The 26,728-nt window shown below is 43.4% G+C and overlaps 1 protein-coding gene across 9 annotated transcripts in view; it reads right to left on the bottom strand.

Moving 5' to 3' along the window:
- CELF4 (CUGBP Elav-like family member 4) overlaps nt 1-26,406 on the bottom strand; it is a 723,613-nt gene extending 697,207 nt beyond the window's left edge. For 5 of the 9 annotated variants that reach the window (XM_014278066.3, XM_027801971.2, XM_027801972.2 and 2 more), the window contains exon 1: nt 25,792-26,405. In XM_014278066.3, coding sequence (XP_014133541.2) covers nt 25,792-26,071 — 280 coding nt within the window. In that variant the 5' untranslated portion in view covers nt 26,072-26,405. Of the gene's footprint in view, nt 1-25,791 lie in introns of all 9 variants that reach the window. The other 4 variants (XM_005436852.3, XM_027801973.2, XM_027801966.2 and 1 more) reach the window with 2 other exon arrangements.
- Between the last annotated feature and the right edge of the window lie 322 nt (nt 26,407-26,728).

Here is a 26,728-nt window from a genome sequence, read left to right as displayed (position 1 = left end):
CCCTCCCAGGTCAAGTATCCCCCCAACACTCCTGTCGGAGTGGCCAAGACCCAAGGGCATCCCTCCCTCCTGCCCTTTCTCAGGCTGGAGTAGGGAAGAGCTGGAAGGGCAAGAAGGGACCTGGTGGGAGACATCCCAAGGTGTCTGTCACGTTTGCCAGGTTAATTAGCCAAGACCGAAAGCCATCCTCCCAGCTGCTGCCGAGCCCCTCCTCACCCCTGGCTGCTCCCGGGCACCTGGAGCGGATGGGCCGCTGAGATGGCTGTCAGCCACGTTGCCGAATAACGTCTCAGTGTCTCCTCACACTTCCACCGTCTGCCGGTATCCATCTGCTGTCTCTCGTCCCCTGCTCAGCATCCAAGCGCCTTGAGGCAGGAGGTGTCTTTTTGTCCCCCATCTGTGCAGCACCCAGCACAGGGGGGCTCCCAGCCCTGATGGAGGTGACACAAGGGACGGCTCTAGCCCAGAGCCAAGGCAATCCAAAGGTGCGACCATGCTGCGTGAAGCAGGAGGGTGTTTGTAAGGCAGAGAGGAGGCTGAACTGCCCTGTCTCTGTTTGCTGTCTTTACAATATCATGTGAATTTTCTTTTACCCTGAGAAGAGCTATGGGCTCATCCTGGGCATTAGGGTGCACCCCAAAAGCTGGCTTACTACACCCTGCAGGAAAGAAACAGCCTCGCAGAAATAGAGCCAGTTCCCTTGGCTGTGGTGTCTTTAGGCCTGGTGTGCAGTAGGATTTGGAAGATGGGAATTAACATGCGTTAATCCTGCAGCCTTGTTGAAGCAACGTCTAAATAGCTTATATGTATTAAACACTCACAGCCTTTGCTGCCCGAGCCTGTTACTGCCTTTCAGCAAATGCCTCTAGAGAAGGTCCTAACCAGACACCAAGACAGAAAACACAACAGGAAAAAAAAAAAAAAAACCAACAAAAAAACAAAAAAACAAACCCAAAACTTTAAACAGCCTGATTTTAAACAGGAGTGTTTGGAGAGGGAAAGTTAGGGGCACAAATTACACCTCAAGCAACCTGGTGCTCTTCTAACTAGCAGGTTTCCTATTGTCCTGGCAGCTAAATGCAGAGAAAACCATAGCTATGGTACAGTGACTCATGGTCCTCTAGAAAACTCTCCCTGCATGCTCCAAATCCTCACTTCAATCCTGCAGTATCAGAGAGGAGCCAGCAGGCTTGTAGGAGATGACTGGACTTAAATCAACATTATGAGCGTAAATTTTTTTGGTAGGCTTTAAACCTGCTCCATGAATTGAAGCAACTGCATGGGCATAAGGGCTCCCCCACCCCATCCCCGAGATAACTGCATCCAAGCTAGTTATCCATCAGGGCTGTGGTTGCTTTGGAGTGTATAATGCACATGTTCAGCTTTTGAAATGTCTTCTGGCCCTGGTGACTTTGCAGTGGCTTTCACAGGGTTTGGATCTGGCCCTTCCTGTTGTTCTGTAGCTGTGTCTCTGATTATGTGAATGTTAGTGTCTGGGGAAGGGAGATCAAAAAGGTCCCCATCTGTCCTGATTCTGAGAGACTCGGTCCTGATCCTTCCCTGCCAGTCGCTGTGAGTAAGGCTGCCCTGCCAGCCCACCCCAGGCAATAAGGAATTGCTCGTGAGGAGTAAAGGTGGAAGAGGAGGATGTCAGACAGCCCCTCCTGGAAAGATTTATAAATGCACCATAACCGACTTCACAGGCTTAGTACCTTGGAGAGTAATTGAAAGAGATGTTCCATATTGATCTTTTCAGAAAGTTCAGTTTGTCTAATCCATCCCCTCCCTAGAGCCGGGTGAAAAATGTTTGAACTTGTAGTTCTGGGGTTGGATTCTTCTCTCTGTCACCTGGGTGTAAACCTAGGGAGGCACCTCTGAAGGCCATGGCAGTTTCCATGGTGTAAAGGAGAGCAGAAGCCAACCCCAAGCAGAGACAAAATGTACTGGTGTGTCTGTAGCTGGGCTTGGTTCAAAGAAAACCATTTCTGTCACAGCAGGTTTCCAGTGATTTTATGGGATGGGCATTATGTATCCATGTTGTGATGTGAATGCCAGGGATTTATTGCACAAAATATGGAGAGGACAGATGATTTTGTGATTAAGAAATCAGACTGGGACTTGTATAATCTGTGTTTAATTCCCAACCCAGATGTAGATTGCTGCTCTGCCCTTGGATAAGTCATTTATGCTCAGATCCATAAAGCTATTTAGGTATCTAACACCCATTGATTTCAATGGGAGTTGGGCTCTAAGTGCCTTTAAGGATCTGAGTCTTAATCTCACTGCAGCTCAGGGTTAGGAACCAAACCTATTAGATCACTATCTGGTACTTCTTTCTCCTACTGATGTGTGCTTTTTTGTGTCTATTTGGAATATGGTAGGTCTGTTTGTGCCTGTACAGCATCTAGCATGGTGGGGTCCTGAGCTCAGCCATTGCTGGAAAATTACAATGCAAATACGATGACAACTACCAGAATCCCCAACAAAACAAACCCCAGAATCAAGAACTAAACTGCAAGAAAATAATTTAATGACCTTAATGTTACTATTTTTTTAATATTCTATTGTGTTTTAAAAATTATTAGCAAACCCCATGTCTTTTGCTGTACATAGATCTCCCATGGCCTTTTAAATTATTCAGCCCTTCCAGTGACCCTTCCTCAAAATATCTTAGTTATTTTACAGGTGTGAACTGGGCTTTGAATCCTACCCTTCCAGACATGGGGTTATTACTTTGTTTACTTTGCAGTTCAGGAAACTGACTCACAGAACTTTGCCCCAGACAAAAGGTACATAAACCTTACACTTAGGTCTTGAAACAGCAAAACATCCCAGTAGCTGCTGCCCTGGAACAGACCTGCAGCCCCCCTTGTTTCAGTCAGAATTACAAGTATCCTGACTTTAACCAGGTCTCTGGGGATAGGAGTCCCAGTTCCAGTACTCTGGTTATTAAACTAGTCTTTTCTGTCACCTCCTCGTGCTTCTCACTAGGTTTGTTATCATAATAACAGTGTTCTTCAAGAAAAGGTTGTCCCTCTCTCTCAGTAAGAACAGGCAATGTGTAGTCCTTCATGTGATTTTATGCCAAAAGGAACGTAAAACTAAGCGGCCACAGAGAACACACTCTTTTCAGGGTTGTGGAGTCTTTTTGATTAAGAAACTTTTTAAACCTTGTACTAGATACACCATCAGGTGTCTGGCAGTGTTTGCACAGCATGAGGACTGCAGGTGTATCCTTTGCTAAGAGGCACCAGGGACAGATGGAGAAATGATGGGGATTTTTTTTTCCAGTCTCGTTCCCCCTGCTGCCCCAGCACTGTGCAGGAGATGTGGGGAAGCTCCCTGGCTGCGGTCAGTGGCTGGGGTTTGCCGGGACTCAGGCACAGCTCGGTGTTACCACACTTGAACACGAAAAGCCAACCTCAAAATGTAAGCCTGCTTCCAGGATGGCTAAGACATTTCCATAGATGAGCACTAGATTCTTCTTGTCGGGGGCACATTTTCCCCAGAAATAGCAACTAGCCTTAACATTCCTTCTTCTTCTTCTTTTTATTTTTTTATTTTTTTTAAAGTGAAAGTTTGTAAACTTGCAGCATTGCCCTCCTGCTCTTCGGATTTCAGTATCACCAAGGGCCAGATGCAATGTGAAGACTCACTGAACAGAGGCAAACCATGCCGCCTGGGGAGCACCGAGGGTGAACGGGGAGCCAGAAACATCCAGTGCTTCCTGGCTGCAATGGTTCACATCATCCTGAAAGAGCAACAGGAATTTGAGGAGGATGTAATGGCCTTATTTTGAAACAACATTTCAGTAAAAAGCAATTAATTCATTTCCTGAATTAAAAGGAGCCTTGGAATTCTAGTGGTGTTGCAGTACACTGAAGACTTGCCTAACCAGGATGAAATGGGGAGAATCACACCAGGAGGAAACCATTATCCTTATTGTATCCAGGAAAATGGGAGCAGTTCCACCTGGCGTTTAATTCATGTGAGTGTTGCTGATGGGTTTAAAGCTCTTCTGTTTTTCTCATGTGTGTGGGGAAAAAACAACAACCAATGACAGATCTCTCTAAATAAATTAAAGGACTTTCTTTCCTCTACTCAGTTGCCCTCTCTGTCACATCCCTCGCTGTCACTCCTTCCTTTCTCCCCTATAAAAAATAATCAGTGTGAAATAAATGATTGAAAAGCCAGCATCTTACCAAAGCATCTTTGTGGAAAGGTTTAATTTCCTGCCCTGCTGTGTTTTTGTGTGTGTGTGTTTTTCTTTTCCCCAAAGGAGGGAAGGAAATAAAGAAAAAAGCAATGGGAGGAAAAATAAAAAGAATCAAGAACTTGACAACCAATAAAGAGAAGATGTTTAGGAAAAAAATGGCCTGATCCTATCCGCATTTCCACGTGTATATTCTGCTTGCACCAAAAGGATCAGCCACCTCTGTAAGGATCTGGAGAAGTGGGGTAAAACAAAAAGCAGGCAGTGTCTATCAGAGAAATGAAGTTTGGCATTCCTACACCTTCGCTTCCAACGCAGTGTCTTTGTACGAAGCACTAGCCGCCACCCGAGACAAATTATGGGAGCGTGCAAGGGTCTTGTAATTTATGACCGCTGGCAGGGGGCTCTTCTTTGGTCTCTGCCTATGCTGGAGGCAAGTGGGGCTGGGTGGCATCCTTGACCGTGCAGTGTGAGCTGGAGTGCCAGAAGCCCTCCCTGGAGAGAGAGACAGGATGCTCTCTCGCAAGATCTGAGCGGCGGGCGAGTGTGTGCGGCAGAACAGAGAGGAAGGAGCCACAACGTGGCAGCATTGTATCTGGTGTGCTGGAGAGACGGCGAGAGTCAAGCTAGGCTGACCTTGGTCCTGCCTGTATCAAATCTGAGCTGATTAATTAGGAAAAGGTCAGTGCTGGAGGAAACATGCGAGGAGCAAAGTTTGTTCTCAGGCACCAGCACTTCAGCATCTACCCCTCTCTGGAGAAGAGGAAAAAGAAGGAAAAAATTGGAGTGGCTTGATTATTCACCAAAACACGCTGGATTCCCTTGAGCAAGAATCTGGCAAAGCTCTGCTTGTTAGGAAAAATCTGTTAACACAGTATGTGCAAGTCCAACAAGGTCTGATCCCTGATACTGCAAGTGACTGTCAATTTGTTAACTTTCTGGAAGATCTCAAAGTTCTTCATGGAGAAGTTTTATTTATCCAGTTTTGTAGGCCAAGGATCAGAAACACAATGCCTACAGTTACATATCTTGAGGTTTTTTAAATCAACCCCTAATTTATGGTGTCCAACTTGAAACGCCAATTGCAGTAGGGACACCCCTCCTCAAAGCACCTACACAATGAGCATACAAAACAAGTAGGCACTAAAAAAAGTAGTAGCCAGTAATATTTTTTCTCTAGAAATTACTTGTTCAGCATCTGCAGAGTAAACCAACAACTAAGCTAGAAAAAAACAGCCATCTCTCCTAACTGCCAGCTCTCAACAAGACCATAATGGTGCTTTACAAGTGTAGATAGGGCTGTGAATCAATGCCTGTCCTCATGGTAGGACCTGGGCAAGATGGGTGGCTTTTCTGGGCTTACCCCAGCAGTTCACCTGAAACCAAGGAAATGAGCTATCAAGGCAGTCCACTTGCTCATCAGGTTCATTTTGTCTGCAGTCCTCAGAAGGATTTCTGTTCCTCTCTTTCTCTACTCCTCATAGAGAGAATGGCTCCCATCAGGAAAAACAAAAACAAAAAAGGAAAATGCATTTGTGTTGTATAGTTTGAGCATGAAACTGACATAAAAATAAGGGCTTCAGAATCTGGGCTTGGTGAAGGAGAGGGAGGGGGAAGAATTGGAGTGTGGGGGGGAAGGAAATAGCAATTTGCTGTCACCTGAAGTATTGTTTAACGCTTTGCTTAAAAACTCTGACAGCTTCTGTACTGCTGTACCCACGATAGAAGCAGCCTGCTGGCACAGTGATAAAGTATTAAGACGAATGCAGATTTGGGCATGATACAAAGAGAAGAGATCTCCTTACAGCTGAATTAAGGCAACGCACACAAAGTAACCGTTACCTGGCAAAGGATGGTTTTGATACCAACGTCTTTTGTTTTGATTTCAGATCAAAGGGAGGCTAGGTTGTGTAGGGCTGGAGCTCCAAGCTGGTGCTCTGAGCTGCATGGCTAACTTATCTGTGGCATTCAAGCCGGTATAACATCGTCTGCTTGTAAGTAGAGAAAGATCTGAAACACAAGGGAGGGACCGGAGACAAGGGGGAAAAGCAACACCAACTCCATACTGCGGAAAGGTGCAGTCTCGAGTCCTGCAGAAGTGCATTTAAATACTTATCTTTCTTCTTTAAAAAAGTTTGGGAGCAAAGTCCTCCTGCTGTTCTCAGTCTGGAAAGCCTCACTCCAAATCCAGATCTGAGGTTGTCTCTGCTGTTAGAAAGCTCCGGCTCTTGTGCTAGGATACCCTCTGGGTCCACAGCCCCAAGCCAGCGTAACACCACCTTGTCACAGAAAACATTATCTCAATAGACCCTGGAGGGTGGGCACAGCTGTACTGGTATTAAAATGCCTGATGACAGAATGCCTTTGCTTTACTTCTATCTGTGTGTGTGTATGTGTATTTATATGTCAGTGTAACCACTTCTATACAGGTATTGTATTCCCTCTAACAGAGAGATTTGCCATCCTGATCATGCTGCTGCAGTTAAAACAGTGCAGATTTTCTCCTTCAGCAGACCTAAACACAGTCCTGCAAAGCCCTGTCAGTTCCTGCTGGTTTGGAGGGAATGTCAAAGCATCTTTTGAGAGGGTCTCAGCAACCCTCCCTGCACCCCAAAGAAGAACTGGGCCCCAGGTTAACGAAAACGAGGGCAACCTTATACTATCAGCTGTCTGAGAGGGTGCCTGGCATTTAGAGAAGGAGTGACAGAGAAAATTCAAGTTACCAAGGCAATAGGCAACCTCAACATAGTGAAGGCAGACATAAATATATGGGCAGGAGCCAAACACAGTCGCTGTGAGACAGGCTTGCTACATGCACTGCCTCAGTTTCCCTTTGATTCTGAGGCAGAAGATGATGCTGGTTCACCGCAGATCATCGTGATGAAGATGTCGCAGCCAAGATTTCTGATGTGCTGCTAAATGACCTGCTCTCTCTAAAGTGCAAGTATCTTCTTTGCGTTGCACTGGAATCAAATAGATCGGCTTTTCTGCTGCCCCTGCTGGAGCCCTCACAGAAGTGAGTTGTGCGGCGTACGATCCCATCGCAGCCCATGCACACTGCAAAGGAGAAAAAGAGAACTCCGACTCTTTCTTTGCTTTCTTTCTCCCACCAGACTGGGCCAAATCTTGATCTCATTTATATTGCAGTAATCCTGGAAGAAATTCATGGGAGTCAGTTTTTTTAGATTTACATGGGTACAACTGAGAGCAGAATTCATCACCACGTCTTCATAGATGGCTCCTAATCAGGGAAAAAATACTAAGGCCTCCTTTATCTTGACGGCACAAGATGGCTCAATAAATGTAAAGCACGTGTTATATAACAGTACAATAATCTATGGTATTGAGGGCTCACAGATCCTGAAAGTCTTTTCCACTTGCAAGGGGAGGGGGGAGGGAATTAAATAATAAGAAAAAATATATATTGAATAAAGTGCTTGTTGCAGAATATTTTTTTAAATACTGAACTGTGAAACCTAAAGTAGGGCAATACCCTCCCTTTCAACAATACTTTGACTTCCTACAGTCAGCAGATGCAATATGCATAGGATTCAGAAAGATCCCATTAAAATTCATTAAACCGTGTTTCCAGCTATTTAGTAAATTTTGAAGAAAAGAAACCTATTGCCTCTTCTGCTCCATACGATGGCCTCTTTGAATGTAATTAACCCTTCATTCATGGGTCTTTCTATCCAACTAATCTCCCACCCCGTGCCTTCCGATGCATTTTTAATAGCACAGCTAATACCACCACCTAAAATCCTCCAGCAGTCACCATGCAATAGAGCTCTTTGTACAGGCAAGGTACTGTAAATCTCCATAAACAGTGCTTGGATGAACAGCAAATTCAGATAAGTGATGTGTTCTTTTTCATGCCTTCCAGTTACAAACGGGGGATGCTCTTCATCCTTCAAGGTAGATTTTTATTCGGGAATGATGTTGGTTTCACACCTGTTCAGGGAATAGTCCCTGGATTTGGGGAAGCTGGGCAAGAAGAGGTGTAAGAAGGGGAAAAAGGGCTTAAATAAATAGTGAAACAGTAAAGAGAAACCTAGTCATACACATGAAAACAACCCTCCAAAATTAAAAAGCAAAATCATAATGGATCTGGCAAATTAATAGATGTTATACAAAGTGTCAACTTCATCTGTGTAAAGTGTAAAACTCTGGTCTTTTTATTACATGGTTGACAGAGACTCAGGACCCAATCTGGTCTCATCCCGCGTGCGATAAACCGTGACCAATTTCAAATTGGAGCTCCTATTTACGGAGGTGCTAAGCAAAGAGGGGGATTATATCATGCAAAACAGAAGCAACCAAAAATATTCCTGTTCCCCCCATCCTCTTTTCCCATCTGATAAATGAGCTTGTTTGTCAAAACAGGGTGTGGAGTTGGAGGGCCAGGGAAAAGGGATTGGTATAAAAAAAGGAAACGGAAAATGAGAACTGAAAATATTCTGTTTCTTTCTGCTCGGAGCAAATCCCATTCCCAGGCCAAATCTAATCAGAATCTGTCCATAAAAAAAATCAGGAAGGAAATGCTTTGAAATATAAGAAAGGTCTCAGCCCGATCCATCCTGCAAGGTGTTCAAGGTACATGGCGTTTCTTTCATGACTTCAGTGTTCTGTCAAAGCTATGAAGTGTTATTTCTGAGTCACAGAATTATGATTTTCACTTGGCTTTTGTAACACCCCTACACTTAATTGTTTCATCCGAACTGCAGATTTCCATGGATCCAGCAAAGCATTTAAGCACCTGCTCAACTTTAAGGACCTATTGCTTTCTGGGAGGCTTTCACAATATGAATTAAGCACACATTTTGCAGGATGGACAGCTACATTTTGTCTGGAAGAGATACAAGCCTGTTCCCATGGGGTTCGCTGCTGTTTAGTACATCAGTCTAAAATTTGTCTATGAGTGTATGCGCCTCTTTTGTGAAAGACTTTGTTGTACCTGATTGAAGTCTGGTACAATGTTCATGATCAGTCTTGGACAACTCGGGAAGGACTAATCCTGGCACCGCAGGACGGGACATGAACATTACAGTGTGTGTATCACCCTAGGCCACTGGGAAGCCAGCCTGAAGACTGCTTGCTTAAGAGAGAGGCACTGTCATTGCCTTACTTTACCAAATCAGGTTATTTTAAAGAGAAAGCAGAGCAATTCTGTTTAAAATGCACAAGACATCTGTACAGAGGATGAGAATTTCAAAGTACAGCACAAGTCTTACTTTATGGGAAGTATTATTGTCATTATTCTTACAGAGCTGGAAAGGGAAGAGAAAAAAAAAATATATAGGAGCTCAACTCTACAAAATTTGCAGACCTGAGTGGCAGGCTAAGTGCTACGCAGCAAGCTGTGGAAAAATATCAGCAATCAAAAGCCAAAATCCTGGTCCCTGAACTTCCCATTCAAAGACATGCATTGTATTTTTCTTTACCCAAGAAAAAGTAGCAAGGACACACTAAAAATTTAGTGGTTAAATACCCATATAGGGGAATATGTTAATTGCTTCACACACCACTGGCACTGGACGTGTTGCCTGTAACACCATGGAAATGTGTGTACAAGTTAACAGCAAAGTTCAGTCACTGCAAGATGTGTATGTCTTTGTCTGCTTTAATTGTTTCCATGATTTAAGCTTTAGGCACCAGGAAATTAATCTGGGCAATAGTCAAGACAATCTGTACAAAGCTGGGTCCAATGTTGCTAAAACAAGCTGGCTGAAATGAAAAAGTGCAGCTGTGACTCTCCGCCTGATACCAACGCACGCACACACACACACAAACACACGCGCACACGCAAAAACGGCCCGATTATTATTCTTATTATTTATGGACACAGATGAAAAGCCAAAGGGGGCATGGTAATGCACACAGATGCTGATTAGCTGGAGATTATATTGATGATGTAATAAAAATTCACTTTGTCTCTTAAGCTGCACCAGGACAATCAAAGACAGATTAGATAAAAATCAGGGAGAATGAATAATAGAAGGGAGAGGTAGCATCGTAAACCATAACTCTCTGCAAAATGTTCTACCTCTGAGTGCCCCTGGTCAGAATAAATAAGGGATGGAGGGTATAAATGCAGCCCAAAGGTACGTAGGTAGGAGGTAGATGTGGCTTTGTACGTGTATTATTTATCAATAAGCAGCCAGATATGCGCATCTACCTGCATGAGTTTGCAAATGCACACACATACACATCTACATGCACACACCTTTCCAACTCTGTTGAACGGATGAGGCAAGGGAGTGCAAGAGAGAAAGCATTGTATTTGGAGAGGGCAGACGGACAGAGAAAGCATACGGGGTGAACGATTAAAAGCATACGGGAAATGATCTGAGCGAGAAAGATGTGAACTTGTGGGGGAAAAACAACTCAGTCTCTACTTGACAAGGTAAAAGACACACATGCAAGCCTCCACATGTGCATGTATTTACCTAGACATATACCAGCGTCTGGAAAAAAGGTCCCTCCAGCCATAAAAAATCCTGATAAGGAGAAATTGGAGAAAACTTTCTCCTCTTAGAGTGCTTGCTTGGAAAGCAGCAGAACTCTTTTACGTCCAACGTTGGTTTAAGTTTACTGACCATGTTTAATATTTGATTAAACCTTTGGCATAGCTGACTATCCTGATCTGAATAGATGATCCGATGCTTTCTGTGGTAGTAAAGCCAAGCATAAGTAATAGCTGTCCTCTGACAACTGCTGCCTTGTGCATACGAGTAGGATTTTGCCATCTGAAAACCTGCTTGCTACCTGCTTCTGGATACTTTTCAGCTGCTCAGTATTTTCAGCTGTGCTTTATGAAATCAAACGAAAAACACAAAAATCCTTCTCCCAAACATGGAGAGGGCTGCAATTTATTTGTAGCTGAGGGAAAAATCCCTTCCTTCCCAAGTCTTCCCTGGCTTAAGTATTTAACTTGTTCTCCTCACTGTACTTTTTGCCTGTGGTTGCATCGTTACTTGCTAAATACATTAGCAAATGTTCATCAGCTTGCTCGGCAGCTTGGGGATGTTTGTGTGGTTGCCCACACACATGCACAGACGCATACATGCAGCAATTTTACGAATAAATCACAGTCACAGGGGTGAGGAGAGGGCATGTGGTACTTTATAATGGAGCAGAACAGCAAAAAAGAAAGGACATCTCCAGGATCAGAAAATAAGGGCTGTCAGAGTTTCTCTGTGCCTCTGAACGCCTGTGAGGTGGCCACTGCTGCCGATCACAGAAGGTGAGAGAAGGGGACATGAACTCAGGCTGCTTCTCCCTTGGCCTCCAAGGTGAGGAAATGTCTAATCCTTCATTACAGACAAAAAACAGGCCTAAATTATCAGCCTACATGCTCTACACCTCAAATGAGACAAGGCTTGCCAGGAGAGGTAATATCTTTTATTAGACCAACTGATACAGTTGGAAAAAAATAGACAAGCTTTCAGGCACAGAAGGAAGTCTGTCATTTTTTTCCACAGCTATATCAGCTGCACTAATAAAAGATATTACCTCTCCTTACAAATGCTGTCTCATTTATAACCTCTAGACCATCACCACTAAAGCTACAGCACGACTTCTACCTTAAATACACACAAAGCTCTTTGCAAAGCTGGATATCACAAATTCCTCTTTACACATAGCAAACTGAAGAAGAGCAAGGTCTAGGAATGGGATCTGGCAGGACAGAAAAGGTTAGTAAGAGGGCTGGGCTACAAATAGGCTCCTAATCCCTTCCTACCTAACTCTGAATGAAGAAGACTCTGATGCAGCACTACATAAGCACAAGAGCTTATTTTGCCTTCTTGCTTTAATTTGGGGTTGCTAGAGAAGGGTTCTGGAGCTGAGGGGTAGTTACGTTTCAAAACAGCAGTGAAAAATATTTTTGCAAGAAGCTGAACTGTAGTCCCAGAAGGGACTGCCAGGAATAGTTAAGAATAAGATCACGATTTTAAGAATTCAAAAGAAAATGTATGCAGATTTTTTGTTCAGGTGTGAGAAATCTGCTGCTGATTTAATGAAACAAGAAAAGTTAAAAAAAAAAAAAAAAAGGTGCAATTGCCTTGGTGAAATTATAGACTTACTGCACTGTTTTGTACTTTTAATCTTTGACAGCGGACAATAAGCTTTGAACCTCAAAAGAAAAAAAAAACCACCCACCTTTTCTGTCTAGTCTCAGTAGCTGATGTACGGAAATACACGTTTGTGTATCTGTGTGTGTGTGTACATTTTGCGGGTGTGGGTCTTTCCGCTACTACCCACAGCTTTTTTCTTTTGGAAAATACTCGGTCAGTATGGCTCTCTTTCCCCAAACCGTTCAGGAAAGAGTGGCAAACAGAAAGGAGAGATAGTTAATGTGGTCTGAGAGAATCAGAGTGGTGACTTGCAACATGAACCAGTGAAGTGCTCTCTACAGGGGTGACAGCCAGCAACAGCACAAGGGCAAAATGTCGGTGCAGAGATGAACTGAGGGAAGAGGAGTGTGAACAGTGATGGCGAGAGCCAGGGAAACAGGTCTGTAGTGGCAGAGGTTGGCTATGGAAAATAAACGACGCGTGAGCACAGGTAGACTGAGAAGGACATTGTGGGAAATGGATATTGAGCCTGGAGCAGTGGCTGGGGAAGGGACCTGATGCTGGGCACAGATCTGAGCCTGTGGTCCTCGCACCCATGCCTGCACCTTCCACCCAAGGAGGAAGCCTAGGAAGAAGTGATGAAGACCTGGTCTTGGATGCAAACCCAGCCAGTGAGAGCCCAGGTGCAGCATTTGGAGAGTAAGTGCAGGGGCCAGGCATGGAGAACCGAGCCTAGGGAGCGAGCTGCTCGCCTGGCAGTCAGACCAATGCCTTTTGCCGGGTGGCACAGAGCAGGGTCGCTGGGCATGCTGGTGGCTCGGCTATTTCTTTATAAACTAAGAAACTGCTGCCAAGAGTCTTGTCCCTGGATTGGTGTAGGGGAGAAGGCAGGGGAGTAACACACCTATTGTGCAACTCCTTTTATGAATAAACTCATAAAATCTAATTCTACCAGCACCTGTCTGGCCTTTTTCAATGAGCCAGTCAGTAACAAATGATCATTTAACAGCACAAAGCAGCCGTTATATAGGAGAACAGATTGAGGCTAATACAACACACGTTCCCCTCCAAACAAGAACCCAACATTCTTTCTTCATTTTTTTTTTCCCCATCTGCAAACACTGTCAGTAAAGCTGAGTAAATATATAAATAATTAAACAAACAAATACTTTCCCTGCTGCCCCCGGGCCTTTGAAACTGAGACTTAGTTGGATTTCAGGCAATCAAACAGCATCACATTCACACACTCACACTGCACGCGCGCTTCCTCTCCACCTTTGACAGAATATCATTGACTTGAGTGCACTGTGATGATTTCAGATAGGCTAGGGGTTAGATAATCGACTACACACACATACACACATGCACACTCCAGCTCTTCCATTTATTTCATAAAAGACATAAGCACAGATAGGATGGAAACACACACACACACACACAGAAAAAAAAAAAAAACCAAAAAAAACCCCAAACCCACAACACCAAAACTCCACATACGTTGCTATTGATGAACTAACTAAAACTGCAATGAAATAACAAAAAAAACCACAGGGAGACGAATTCGTTTGCTTGTCAGAACTTCACTGTAGGAGACCACCTGAAACCCTGGTTTTAAATGAAAAGGTTTATAATTTAATTTTGTTGTGGCTGGATACTTGAGGTCACTGGAATCTTGTTTGTTCCCCACAATAAGCTACTTCTTGGGTAGCAGTAGTGAAAACTCCCTTCTGGAGCACCTTGCTCTGCCAAAGACGGACATGCATATCCCTGCTTAAGGATTCACATGGTGTCTGTCTGTTGTTTGTGAGGCTGGGTCACAGTCTAACTATTGACTTGAGAGAGTGTTGGGTCAGTCCTCAGCAAATGGGCGATGACTGCCAATTCCATCTGCCCATACTGAGGGCAGGAGTACACTTATCTAGAGAGAACTTGCTCTTTTCACTGACCCGGTGAAGGCAGATACCTTTGGCTTGATCCAAATCGTACTGCAAACAATAGGTTTGGATCAGGCCCTTAGAGAAGGAAGGTGGGATGAGCCCTTCATCAAATCCTTGAGCTTTGCAGCTCCCTCAGTTGCCATAACAATGAAGAGTATGTATGTGATTCACTAAAAGAAGAAAAAAAAGAAAAAAAATCAAGATCCTGAATCAGTGAATGATGATATTCCTGTAGACACAGAAATTAAAAAGGATGAATCCTACTCACACAAAGAAAACTGGCAAAATTGATATTGACCCTTTCTTAGCAAAGCAGGGACAAATATGTATTTACAAGTGAAATGAGCAAAGCTAATTTTCCATCTCCCCACAACGTGTTTTTTTGAAAGCGTGTTTTCCTGATCTGCATTGAAAGGGGCTCTGATGTAACACACTTGTCACCAGAGATACACCAAAACCTTTACTGAGAAAAAAATAAATGTCAAATTTGTGCCATTAAATTTTCCTTCCTATGAAAAATAAAAAAAAACCCTAAAATTAAATTAAAAAAAAATCCAACTGTCCCAATACTGCAGATGGGAAAATGAAAGATCAATAGCTCACTGGAGCCAATGAGAATCTTTCCATTCATTCAACAGGTTTCAGATCAGGCCTGAAGGCACCGAGCTTAAGTGACTCCATCAGAGAGTGATGGTGAGTAATTATCCATGCTGTGATTAGAACCCAGGCTCCTCACCGCCTGCCCTCACCTACCAGATAACGCCCTTCCTTTGAATGAAACTGCAGGCGCAGGCAGCAGTTTAAGAGGGGAAGCTCTGAGGTGTATTAGCTATCAGCAAATAATCCAGAAGGAATGGCAACGCTTGCTTTTCTTGTTTATTTATTTGTTTGTTTAATTGGATGTTAACTTATACTAAGTCATAACAGAATGTAAAACCTAGCGCCACTCCATCACCCTTACGTCCTGCAAGATCTTTACCTTCATTTCCTCCCAGTGTTTCTACAAATTGGCTTGCCTTCACCCCCTCCCCGGCTTCTCTGTCAATGACTAAACTAGGAGTTAAATTATTTGTAAGATACTCTTTTTCTTTGGTATCAAAATTGGCTGAATCCCGACTCTTGTAAATGAACATGCAGCGATGGTATGGTTTAAAAGATTTTGCCAAAGGATTTTTGTTAGTTGTCTTGCCCATTCCTCACTTCCACTCCTACCTTCCTTGTTTATTGCCAGTATCTTGAATGAGATTTCTTTTTCTTAAAAGGAAAAAAAAATCCTTAAGAAAAAAACCTAAAAGATAGAAGGAAAACAAAGAAAAAAAAATTCCAGACTCCCTCCGAATGCACAAACCAGAACAAACCCCACAGAATAGCATAACTGAATAACAATGTATCTTCATAAAAGAGGGTGAAAAATTGCATCCTCATCCATGTATTATTGAAGATGGAATACAATCAAATAAATCACTTTAAAAAGCAATTAAATACTTACAAAATAAAAATACTTGTCTTGTAAACTGACCAAAAAAAAAGGGTGTAATGAAATGCAAACCATCTTGAAACTACCACACAGAAACTGGAATGAGACACTTCACGCTGAACCATATAGCAGAAGTGAACTAGCGTACCTAGATAAGGCAGCCTATTGCTGAAGACGGAGTAGTTAGGAAATTCAGAAGGAAGCAGGTCTGTGTATCTGGATTTAGATGAGTAAGAACCTAAAGGCAGTCACATTGCATATTATCGGTCATTCCTGCCTCAAATAACTGTTTCTTGCAGAACTGTCCGTAACCTAGGGCCCAATCCAAACACTGCTGCGGGCAAGGTGGAGTTTTCCTGAAGACTTCAACAGGCTTTGGAGCAGGTTTGTAGCTGCTCTGGAAAGTGTTTTCCTGTCAATTATAGATTACACATGTCACAGAATATATGTTACTTCCACCCTCTTCCCCCCCCCACCCCCCCCACCCCCCCATTTCTTAAATGCTGCTTAAGGGTGTGAAAAAATAATCTAAATCAAGCACTTGTGTTGCATTGCTGTGTAGAAAAAAAAAAGCTCTCTAGGATTAGTCCTGTTCTGATGGAGGCTGAACTGGTTGACCAAAACAATCCTAGTTGCATTGGGTTTCTCAAGCCCCTGGCTTCTCTGCAGCTGCCAGGCAAAGACCCGATCCTGGGGAAAGAGGTGTTTCATTTCCATCTGGGTCAGGCAAAATAATGGGCAAGAAATGGCACCTTGCCTGTAAGAGGCAAGAAAAGTGAGTTCGCTCTGGGTTAGCTTTTGAAGAGCTGCAAGCCACCTACTTCAATCTGCTTAGCAGAGGTATCTCCCTCTCCCCTCCTTTCCTCGCTCATACACCATTTCAAAGAAGCGCATCTTTACCTTATTATATTATTAGAATCAATCAATAATATTAATATTACATGTGAGCAATTCTGTAAATTCTTCATAGTTCTCCTCCTTGCCTGTTAACAGCAGGTACATTATACAGTCTCTGGTTAGATTGGTCAACCAGGCTATCGATAGTCTTAATAAGCAATATCTATATTGTGACCTTTGCTCACCGAACTGAATCTCTCCTATAGGGCTGTCAGATTCCTTAAAGAAGTATTGATAAGCTCATTACTGTATTGCTACATATAATTTTAGGTGTTATTTTCACTCACCCTCAAGCATCTAGTAGCCTCATGCTTTTTTTCTTTTTTTTTTCCCTCCTAAAGTTTCGGCCCTTTTACAATTGATCAAATAGTGAATTAGAGCATTATAGAGAGGAAACATAATCAGGAGATTTCTACAAGCATACTGTGATATATCTTTTGATCTTCTGACAGCCTTCTTCCCTCTGGATCCTAGGAAAGAAGCACTGTTTTATAGGGATATTATTAGGCTGATGCTGGTTTATACATATACCTGCAAGAAACTACCGAATCCAACAAAGATATTTGTGCGCGTTTGCAGTGAGTGATGCATATTATGTGATGCGAATCTGTCCTTAGGGACTGAAAAGGAGAGGAACTATGTGCAAATGTAAGTCTGCCCTTGCGATACATGTGTGCATACACAGTCTCTGTGTATTATATACACAGGCATTTGAATTAAAAACAGGCCGAATATGCAGTCAGATCTCATCAGCCCAACTCTGTCTGCAAAGCTCCATTTTTATTCTGTTTGAAGAAGCTTCATGTCCAGAGTTATCTGCCCCAGCACACTGGGAAGTCAGCTGGGTTGCCTCTGGAATATTTTGGAGACTCAGAGACAAATAAACCAGAGATGGATTAATTAAGTGTGACTGTATCATTAAATTAGTATAATGAACAAACAGCTATGTATCATGTTAAACTCTGCGTATAATTCCAGGAATAGCCTGTTAAGTCACCTGCTACTTTCATGCAAGAGTGTGATTTCTGTACTGTCTTTTAGAAAGGAATTGTTTAGAGACCTGTATCAACCTGTCTGTACTGAATACATGTTTTTGTTAGTATCACATGTAATAAATGGGGGTGTGTGTGCGTGATATACAAACATGGCAGGCACACTTCTCTCTGCATATGCACTTCTCACATAAATGTTCATTCTCGGTTGCACCTTTCACACAAGCGATGTCTTTTTTATGTTTTCCAGACTGAAACAAGGAAATTATAGACCTCAACCACACAAAGGGGAAAGAATAGCCTGCGTTACAAACTGAGTCTGCACTGTACCTTGGTATATCAAACTTTAAGCAACTTTCTGGTGGGAAAATACTTTGAGGCACTTAACAGCGAAGGTGCTTGTTGCTGGCAATTGTATATCCCTGGAGGCACCAACATTGGCAACAAATCCATCTATGAAATAGTTAATGTTAAAGAATGATTGTCCATGTTCAACAGAGGAGGGAGAAATAAACAGATAAGGTGAGGTAGATCGAAATCTGCATGCCTCATTGGCTGAGTTGCCGGATATTTCTAGTGCATCTGAAAGGTTTGTTACTAAGAACCTGTTAAGTATCTTTAAACCTTTGATCTGTAGCTGGTCTTAACAAAGGTGAAAATTAATTAGAATGCATTGCAATAAAGTCACATCGTGGTCAGTTTATATATACCGTCCAAAGCTGGTTCACAGAAGTCACTGTCCATTAAAGTCTTCTTGGAGTCTGGTTCATTATCAATTTTTCCCCCTTGCTTTGATCAATATTTTTGGTTGCTTCTGCTTGACAAACTTAACACAATGTCTATATCTATATGTCTTGCCATTCATTTACATGGAATAGATGGCCATATATGATTTATTTTTAGCTACTACATATGGTCAGGCACTTTATTTGAGAGGTTTAGCTCTCTCATCCATCTTTATTTTAAGGAGCGACAATAATAAGCTTTCTCTTCCTTCAAGGGGATGTCAGTTGGATATAATGAATGCACATTAAAAGCTGCATTCACCTGTGTGTGCATTCAGGCTGTGGCTCACGGTGACAAAAGCAAACAAATGCAATATCTGTGGTGACATCCTGACTCCAGCCCACACCAGGCAATGCAGCACAAAGTGATTCGACAGCTCCTGCGATCCCCAAAATGCGATGATGTATCTCGAGGAGGCACAGGGAGAGAGAAGCCCCTAGAATATATACCCTGGCTCAGCCAGCGAAGTCGCAGTGGAAGAACAGCCATAACTTTAGCTCACCATGGTTATTATTTTTCCCTTTTTCCACTGCAGATTTTAATACATAAGGGTCAGTCTGCCATGAAAAACCCCGGCGACAGTCATACGGGCATCGGTGGAGCAGTTAAGTGAGTGAGAAATGTGGCAGAGTTCAGGCTTTTGTCAGTTCCTCAGCTTTGGTTTAGTGTTGGTTTCACTTATGGAAGGAAAGCTAAGTTAAGGGCAATCCAGTAAGCACAGAAGCTGGTAACATTAATTGCAGGTGTTGTAGTTTGCTGCATAAATCCACACTCCAGCATTTTAAAGGGAATGTGAAACGCAAAGTGCAAGCCTGCACCAGAATTTCCAAAAGTGGACTCACCGAAGCGATGGCAAAAATCTCACTGACTTCTGCCAGCAAGCAGGCAACGGGCCTTCACTCCCTAAGTAAAATGATGCTGGGATTAATGGAACACCAGACTCTCTGTTAAGGCTGGGATTCAACTTAGGTCACTTAACACTTCTCCTGCTTAGCACAAACCGTTACAGGGCAGAAATCAGACAGCACTTAACGCACAGGTCATGGTGAGCTCCGCAGCCTCCTGCTATTATGGAATATTATTTTAAGGCTATAGCCAATACCTACATGAGTCTTTGTGCATCTGATGCTTTTTCTCTATTTTAAACGCAGGTAAGTGGCCCAACAGCCTAGATCATCTCCCCCACTTTTTCTCCCTTGGAACCATTACTGTCTGTCGCATAAACCTGCCTGGGTTCACAGTTGATTGACGGGAGGGACAGTAACAGCTCCTTTAGTGTCGTTATGGTCTGTCAGGTCAGTGCGGCTGGTATGCATGCGCACAGGGTATGCATGATAAAAAACACCCTGACATCTTGCGGAAAAATGTGGCTGTGTATTTCCAGCTCTTGAGGCTAGGGGAGGCCTTCCTTGACCATCCAGCCCCTTCTGCCCCTTGCTCTTGACCACCGTGCATAGAAAGTCTGTCCTCTGCCCGCTCTTCCTGATGGGTGCAATCCACTTTTCCGCTGAGCACGACACTTTCCACAACCTCACTCATTTCTTACCCTTGCAAAATTTCCAGATACCCTCTGACAACTTCCTTCAAAAAGCTATTCCATCAGCTACGTGGCTTTTATTATAGTATGCAATTTGAATCCTGTACTAAAGAAAGCCCTGCCCGTGGCACTGGCCACTGGCTGATGCAGGATACAGGACCAGATGAACCACGCTTTTCATCCAAGGTGACAAGGATCCTCAATTTTTTCCCCTACTTCAGTGCTGATGCTCCCACTCTCTTCTCACTGAATACAGGTTGGGGGGGGGGGGGGGGGGGGGGGGGGGGGGATAAAATAAAATCAAACCAAATTGTCCCCTTGTTTCTGTTATGCTTCAGAAATGAGTAAGCTCCTGATTCACCCTTTAAAACCATGGTTTGGCCAAGTAAATACTATGAAATTTGGTTGTTGTCGCTATTTTTTTTTTTAAGTAAAAGAAAAAAAGTACCTTTTTTTTCCTTCACTAAAATGCACAGAGACACCCGTATACGTAGATATTGAAGGGCAAACCCAATTGTAATCCATAAATGTGTAGGAAAATAAAAGTCTAACCTGAAGAAAGGCAAGAGAAGAAACAAAAGCTCTAGAAACACAAACTTTAATTTCTTTCTTTCCTCCACGTTACGTAACTTTAAAACAAATCCATTCTTGTAAGGATGATTAGTTGATGTGGTAGTGGGGCTAGCTGAAGAACAGCTTTCAGTGCAAAACTTAACAGCCAAGTGAGAGATCCCAGAAAATTGGAGTTTGTATTGGAAATGCTGACACAACCGTAACAACAGCATCATAACTGGCTGCAGCTGCTTTTAGAAACCAGAATCCATGTCCAGACCCCTGAAAAAAAGAGTTAACATATAGCCTTCTAATTTATGAAGCAATCTGGGCTATCTGTTTGACATTATCAAAACACATACACGCTCATCTGTACGGAAGATTTTAATGTACAAGGAGTTGTTTTTTTCTGCTCTCTTCCATCAAGTTATCCAATTGCATTTTGATTGTTTTAAAGGGTTGTTCTTTAGACCTTAGGCATAAAGCCTCCTCTGTTTTATTCCAGTTTATTTGTGCATTTACCTCCCTAAAACTTGTATGGTTTACTACCATACTAAATGCTGTATGTGTTGCTTTCAGCCAGGCAAGCCTTATGTTTCAATTATGGAGGAGTTTATTCAGCACCTATATTGCGTTGTGCTTCTTTTCAACTAAATTTCCATTTCCCAAAGGCTATATGCATAAACGTGTATACACCTCTTTTTTCTGTATGTATACAGATACAAAAATCTATACATTTATACACATATACAAATATATCATCTTAACTGAATGCTCATTTTCATTGCACCTTTGAATTTCTGAGATATCCAAAACCTTCATAAACATATTTAGACTCAACAAGGTTTTAATTTTTCTAGCATCTATCTTTGTAATCAAACAGAACAGAATGCAATGAATGGAATCCTTGTTTACCTACCCCCATGGTGTCTTAAATTTCAAAATTATTTATACTTTTGAGATGGTAAAGCAGCAAAAGAACTAAACTGTTCTTTCCATACTGCATTTTTCTAGCTGCATTGAATGCCTTCTGAGTGAGGTTCGGGTCAGGTAGGAACACCGTCCTAACCACGGTACTGCAATGGTGGGTTTCAAGGAGGGTTTGGAGTTTTGTGTCTTTTTTCCCCCGCTAAACAAGGGTTGAAAGGTTGTAGTATCTCTCAGGTCTATGGAAGGCTCTTGCCTTCCCACCGCACACTATCTCCACTCTTTAAGTGCACTCACCCGCGTGTGTTTCAGTAAATCTCAGTTAAGTGTGGAATGCTGATTTCTTCTGACTTCCTAAATAGAATATTATGGAGACCTGTGCGTTTTAAATTAAAACACATTCCAAGCCTTGGGTACAAGCAAGCTTTGATAGAAAAGGCTGTTTAAACCTTTGGGACAGTCCTATATTTAGATTACATTAATTCATAAATATTATACTAAATACCACTTAAATTGGCCTTAAATGACTTCAAAGATAATGCATTATAATATGGCTGTCCTGAGAGCACTAACCTTTATGCCTCCCAGTAACTCAGCCTTTAAGCATACTCCACTGCTAGATAAGGAGGGGAGAAGTTATGAATGAATGGCTTGCTAAATTGTTCAAGTGTGATTAGTTAACTCCGTGCGTGTGCGTATGTGTGTGTGTATGTGTGAGTGCGTGGGTGGGTCAGCTCAGCCCTGGTAGGTTCCTACCCGTGGATCTCAGCACACAGCCTCTTCCCAACCCTAGAGCAAAGTACCACAGCAGGAGCCTGTTCCTGCCCCGTGTGGAGAGAAGCGAGGATGAGGGAAATACGCAGCAGCTATGCTCGTGTCATGAAAGCTTGTTTTCTCAGGGATCTGGCAAGCCTTTCCTACCACCCCTCACACGCTGCTTCCCCCGTACCCTTTTCTCTCTGCTTGACTGTGAGAGAATTGTGCTCCCCTGCCTCTTCCCTAGTATCTGGCCTGACATCAGCCGGGGCTGCTGGTGAGAGGACGTGGGACTTCACTCTCCTTTTGTGATAGTTTTTTTTAGGAAGGGAGCATAGCCATGTACTTTATCTTCAGGCTCTTAATTCTCTATTTCCTCCTGCTATACAGGAGCACCACAATAGGATCTCTTCATAATATTTTCAAGAGCACACATCCTGTGCTCTCATTTTGATAGATTTACACCTGAAATTACTCTGGGTGCTACATTTTTACTTTAAGCTAATCCATGTCTCTTCCCTCCTTCCAACACAAACCCACCTTCTCCCTCTCCACACCCAAGGTTTGCTCTCCGTACACTTAAATAAACTACAGCTCACTATTAACCCTTCAAGGTATACCACTACCACAGCCTCATCCCCTGGATTAGGAATGAAATCAACAGAGTGATGGATCAATTAATGTATAAGCATTATGCATCACTTATGGAAAGCATCTTGGGGTTTCATATTGCCAGCCTACCCCGAGAGCCAAGTTGGACTATCTTTATGCAATTCTTCACCTATGCCTGCAAAGCAAAGCCAAAATAAGGAGATCTGAGTGAATACTATGCTTCACATGACCGCATTTAGAGAAGGGAAAAGGAAAAAAAAAAAAAGATTAAAAATGAAATAAAGTGAAATAAAATAATAAAAAATAAGCCAAACACAATCCTCTTCCTTCAAAGCCCCATCATGCTTTTTGATTTAATAGTAATTAATCACTACTGGCAAGAAAGTAATTTTTTTCCAGGTAGCCAGAGGCACATTTTTATCAGGATTAGCTAATAAATCAGCGGCATCGCTAGAAAGGAGTTCAAACTCTTCTCGGATGTACTAAATAAAACCGATCTCTGAAACGCTGGCAACTCAGTGTCTATTGAAGCTTCACTCAAACCCTAGCCTGCAAAATAACAGTCATCATCATTTTTTCCTTCCAAAGTCCAAAACTTCTAGCAGGTTAAATATGACTGTTTCTTTCAAGAGGAACTCATGCAATTTGGTTTGATGAGGTGACAAGATTTCCCACCTGGCTTTTTTCCTAGGTTGCAGCTTTAGAACAGAAATGAAATGAAGGGAAATGAAGTTAGTATCTTGCTTAATTCAGGAATATGTGTTAAACACATCCAAGCAAGATAAATGATCCCTCTCTCACTCTCCTCTCCCTCCCTCCCTCCCCCGCTTCCTGAGTTTGTCTCTGTGAATACAAGCATACAGTAAAAGCAAAACTGAACTGAAAGGGAAAGAATTCACATCTATGAAACAGAAATTAAAGTTAGCGCATAGACTGATTAATTACAGGTTTAAGAAGAACATAATAAAAGAATAAAATCTCATCAACAAATTAAAATAACCACCCCCCAACAGAAAAATCCTTTATCGAGGTGTTAGCTCAAAGGTTTCCTCTACACTATTTGAAGTGTTTCTCTTCAGTGTGGCTTTTACTGTTGTTATTTTTATTTTACAGAAACCGCAGATAATTTTTGCAAACAAATGCGTGCACACATGATCTCAGTGGCTATTCTCACTATGGTTCATCTGTTAGATGAAACCTCCCAGGACCTTTCCATCCCTGTACTTCTTACTATTATTTTTATTGTTATTATTAATAATTATTATAGTATGGATGTCATGTTTAAATGATGCCCATTGGACCTTGATGTGGCTTCTAGGAAGCTAGTCGGAAAAGAAAGCAATGTCCGAAAGGGCTACACTGATCATCATAAATATGAGAGGGGTGTTTGGAGCAACCGGCAAGAAGGGAAGGAAGAAATATCCTATAACTTGGACTGACTCCCCGGTTCCCGAGCCCTGAATATTTTCTCTAGCCTGTACGAAACCGATACTTTGTGCTGTCAGGGTACATTTTGAGTCGCATTTCCTGAGGGTGGAAGAGAGGAGGGGAGTGAGTGGGAAGAGAACTAAACATGTTGTTAAGTTCAAGATTTACAACTCGCCAAGGCATCTAGAAAGCTGGGAAGCCAGTAATGCCATTACCCGTGACTCTCCCTTCCGGGAGTCCACCAGGCTGGAGCAGACACTGCTACTGAACCTCTCCTGTAAGATACAACTTCCACTCCCCCCGTGGCTCCCTGCAAAACCCTTTCTCCTCCTGCACTAAAAGTGGAGTCACACCCCAGTCACTTCTAGTCTGGTCTTTTCTTTTCTTTTTTTTTATAACTACATATCCAATGAAATGAACACACACACACATACACAGAACCTCAGTTAATAAAGTGGCTCACTTTGCTCCTGGGTCTCTCCTGCTCCTAAGCTGGGCTACCATGCAAATTATCTTCAACTTCCTCCCCGTGAGTCCTACTTTCCTACCCGGGGATCCGAGCATCTCTCCCCCACTACACGCACCCTCCCCCACCCCCAAAACGTAGCATTATCTAATCTGAAATGCACCTCCAGAGAGCCTAAGCTAAGCAGGGAAAGCAGTGGGCAGGGATGGAGCGAGTGAGGCATTGCATGGGGAGTATGTCTCCACTGCCTTTAAAAAAACCTAAAAAGTTCCCGAGATGGACTTTGGACACCTTAAAGTAGTGCTTGGAATATGCTTGCTAGGGGACTTCTCCCCTCTGGAACTAAACTGCCACCTGTCCCTCCCGGCTCGCTCGCTTCAACACAAACACAAACACACACCATTATTTTGTATACGCACCCCTGCCCCGTTTGAGATAGCCTTTTTTATTGTTGTTTCTAACCCTGTTCCCACGCTGAACAAAATCTAAATTAAATCCCACCCCGGAGCAACTCACTCTCCTCCACCTCTGCGCTGGATCAGACTACAAATAATAATTGTAAAAGCAGTAAAAATTGATATTTAGGAAAAAAAAAAAAAAAACAAACCACGGAGCGGGGGGGAAGGGGGAGAAAGAAAAAGAAAAGGCGCCGGTGCCACATACACAACAGTTGTAAAATCGGGGCTTCCCAGCCCGGCGCAGGCAGGCGGGCAGGCACACGGGCACACACCCCTGGGTGGGCAATGCGCGGCTCCCGGCGGTGGGTACGGCACCCGCTCCCTTTCAGCACCACGGCGTGCGGACAGCTGCCCGCCAGCCCCGCCGCCCGCCCCGGCGCTCGCAAGTAGCTGCATCTCGCCCCCCGGAAAGGGGGGAAAGAAATAAAATTTACTAATAAACCGAACGGAGCTGACTCCTTTCGCTGCCTCTCCCTCTTCTTTTTCCAGGAGGGACTATTATTTCTTTCCCTGTCCCCCCATCCCCCCCAGCCTGCCGCCTCTGCCCTCCGGGCCAACCAAAAATGAAATAAAATGAAATGAAATCGAAAGGAAAGAGAGAAAGAGAGAGCCAGGAAGGGAGAGGGAACCTGCCTTCCTCTCCCCATCTCTCTCGGGAAAGTTCAGGAGGTAACTCACCTTTGTGCATGCCAGTGAACCTGTCCTTCAGCACCGTCAGTTCATAGATCTTCCCGAACTCCTCGAAGAGCGGTTTGAGGTCTTTCTCGTCCAGGTTACGGGGGATCTGCCCAATAAAGAGCTTAATGGCATCGTGGTCCTTCATTGGGATGGTGGATGGGTTTCCGGGACTATGGTTTAATCCGTTCATATGCCCGTTGGTGCTGGGGTTGCTGTGATTGCTACTCAGGCTGGTATTGTCTGGTTGTCCGTTTGCTAACGTGGCCATCTTTATATACATAGAGAAAATCTTCTTTCCTTTTTTCCCCCCTCTTCTTTTCTCTCTCCCTCCCTCTCTCCCTCTCTCTCTCTCTCCCTCTCTCCCTCGCTCTCGCTCCCTCTCCCTCTTTCACACACACACACACACACACACTCACACACACACACACTCCTCCCTCTCCGTCTCTCTCTCTCTCTGGGTCTGATCTGATTTTTTTTTTACATTGAAGATCTGTGTCCTTTCCGTTTAAACAGGCTGGATCGGTTCAAATTCCCAGCCAGACTAGGGGGTGGGGTGTGAGTGTGTGGATGTGTGTGTGTGCGGGGAAGGGAGGCTGGGGGTGGGGGACTGCTTTTGCCTCTACTCTGGCTAAACCCCCTCCTCCCATCCAACCACCCCCCCGTCTGTCTGCCCGGTAGAAGCTCAATGGTATCTTCCAACACAGCCCCTGGCTATAAATAGCACTAGGCGCATGGCTCTTTGAGAGACAGTCAATTTCTATTGTGCCAAGTGAGCAAAGGGGAACGGTTGCGTTTTTAGGACCAATGATGATGATTTTTTTTTTCCTTTTCCTTTTCCTTTGCAAGCCCTCCGATCAATCGTTGTCGTTATAATTTCAGTGATCATCGGGAAAGCTGCCGTTTTATTTGAGAGGGGGAAAAAACCCAAACCCAAGGT

This window comes from Falco cherrug, chromosome Z (assembly GCF_023634085.1).
Source record: "Falco cherrug isolate bFalChe1 chromosome Z, bFalChe1.pri, whole genome shotgun sequence".
In the NCBI taxonomy this organism is placed as follows: Eukaryota; Metazoa; Chordata; class Aves; order Falconiformes; family Falconidae; genus Falco; species Falco cherrug.
This window is presented reverse-complemented; position numbering and strand designations above follow the sequence as displayed.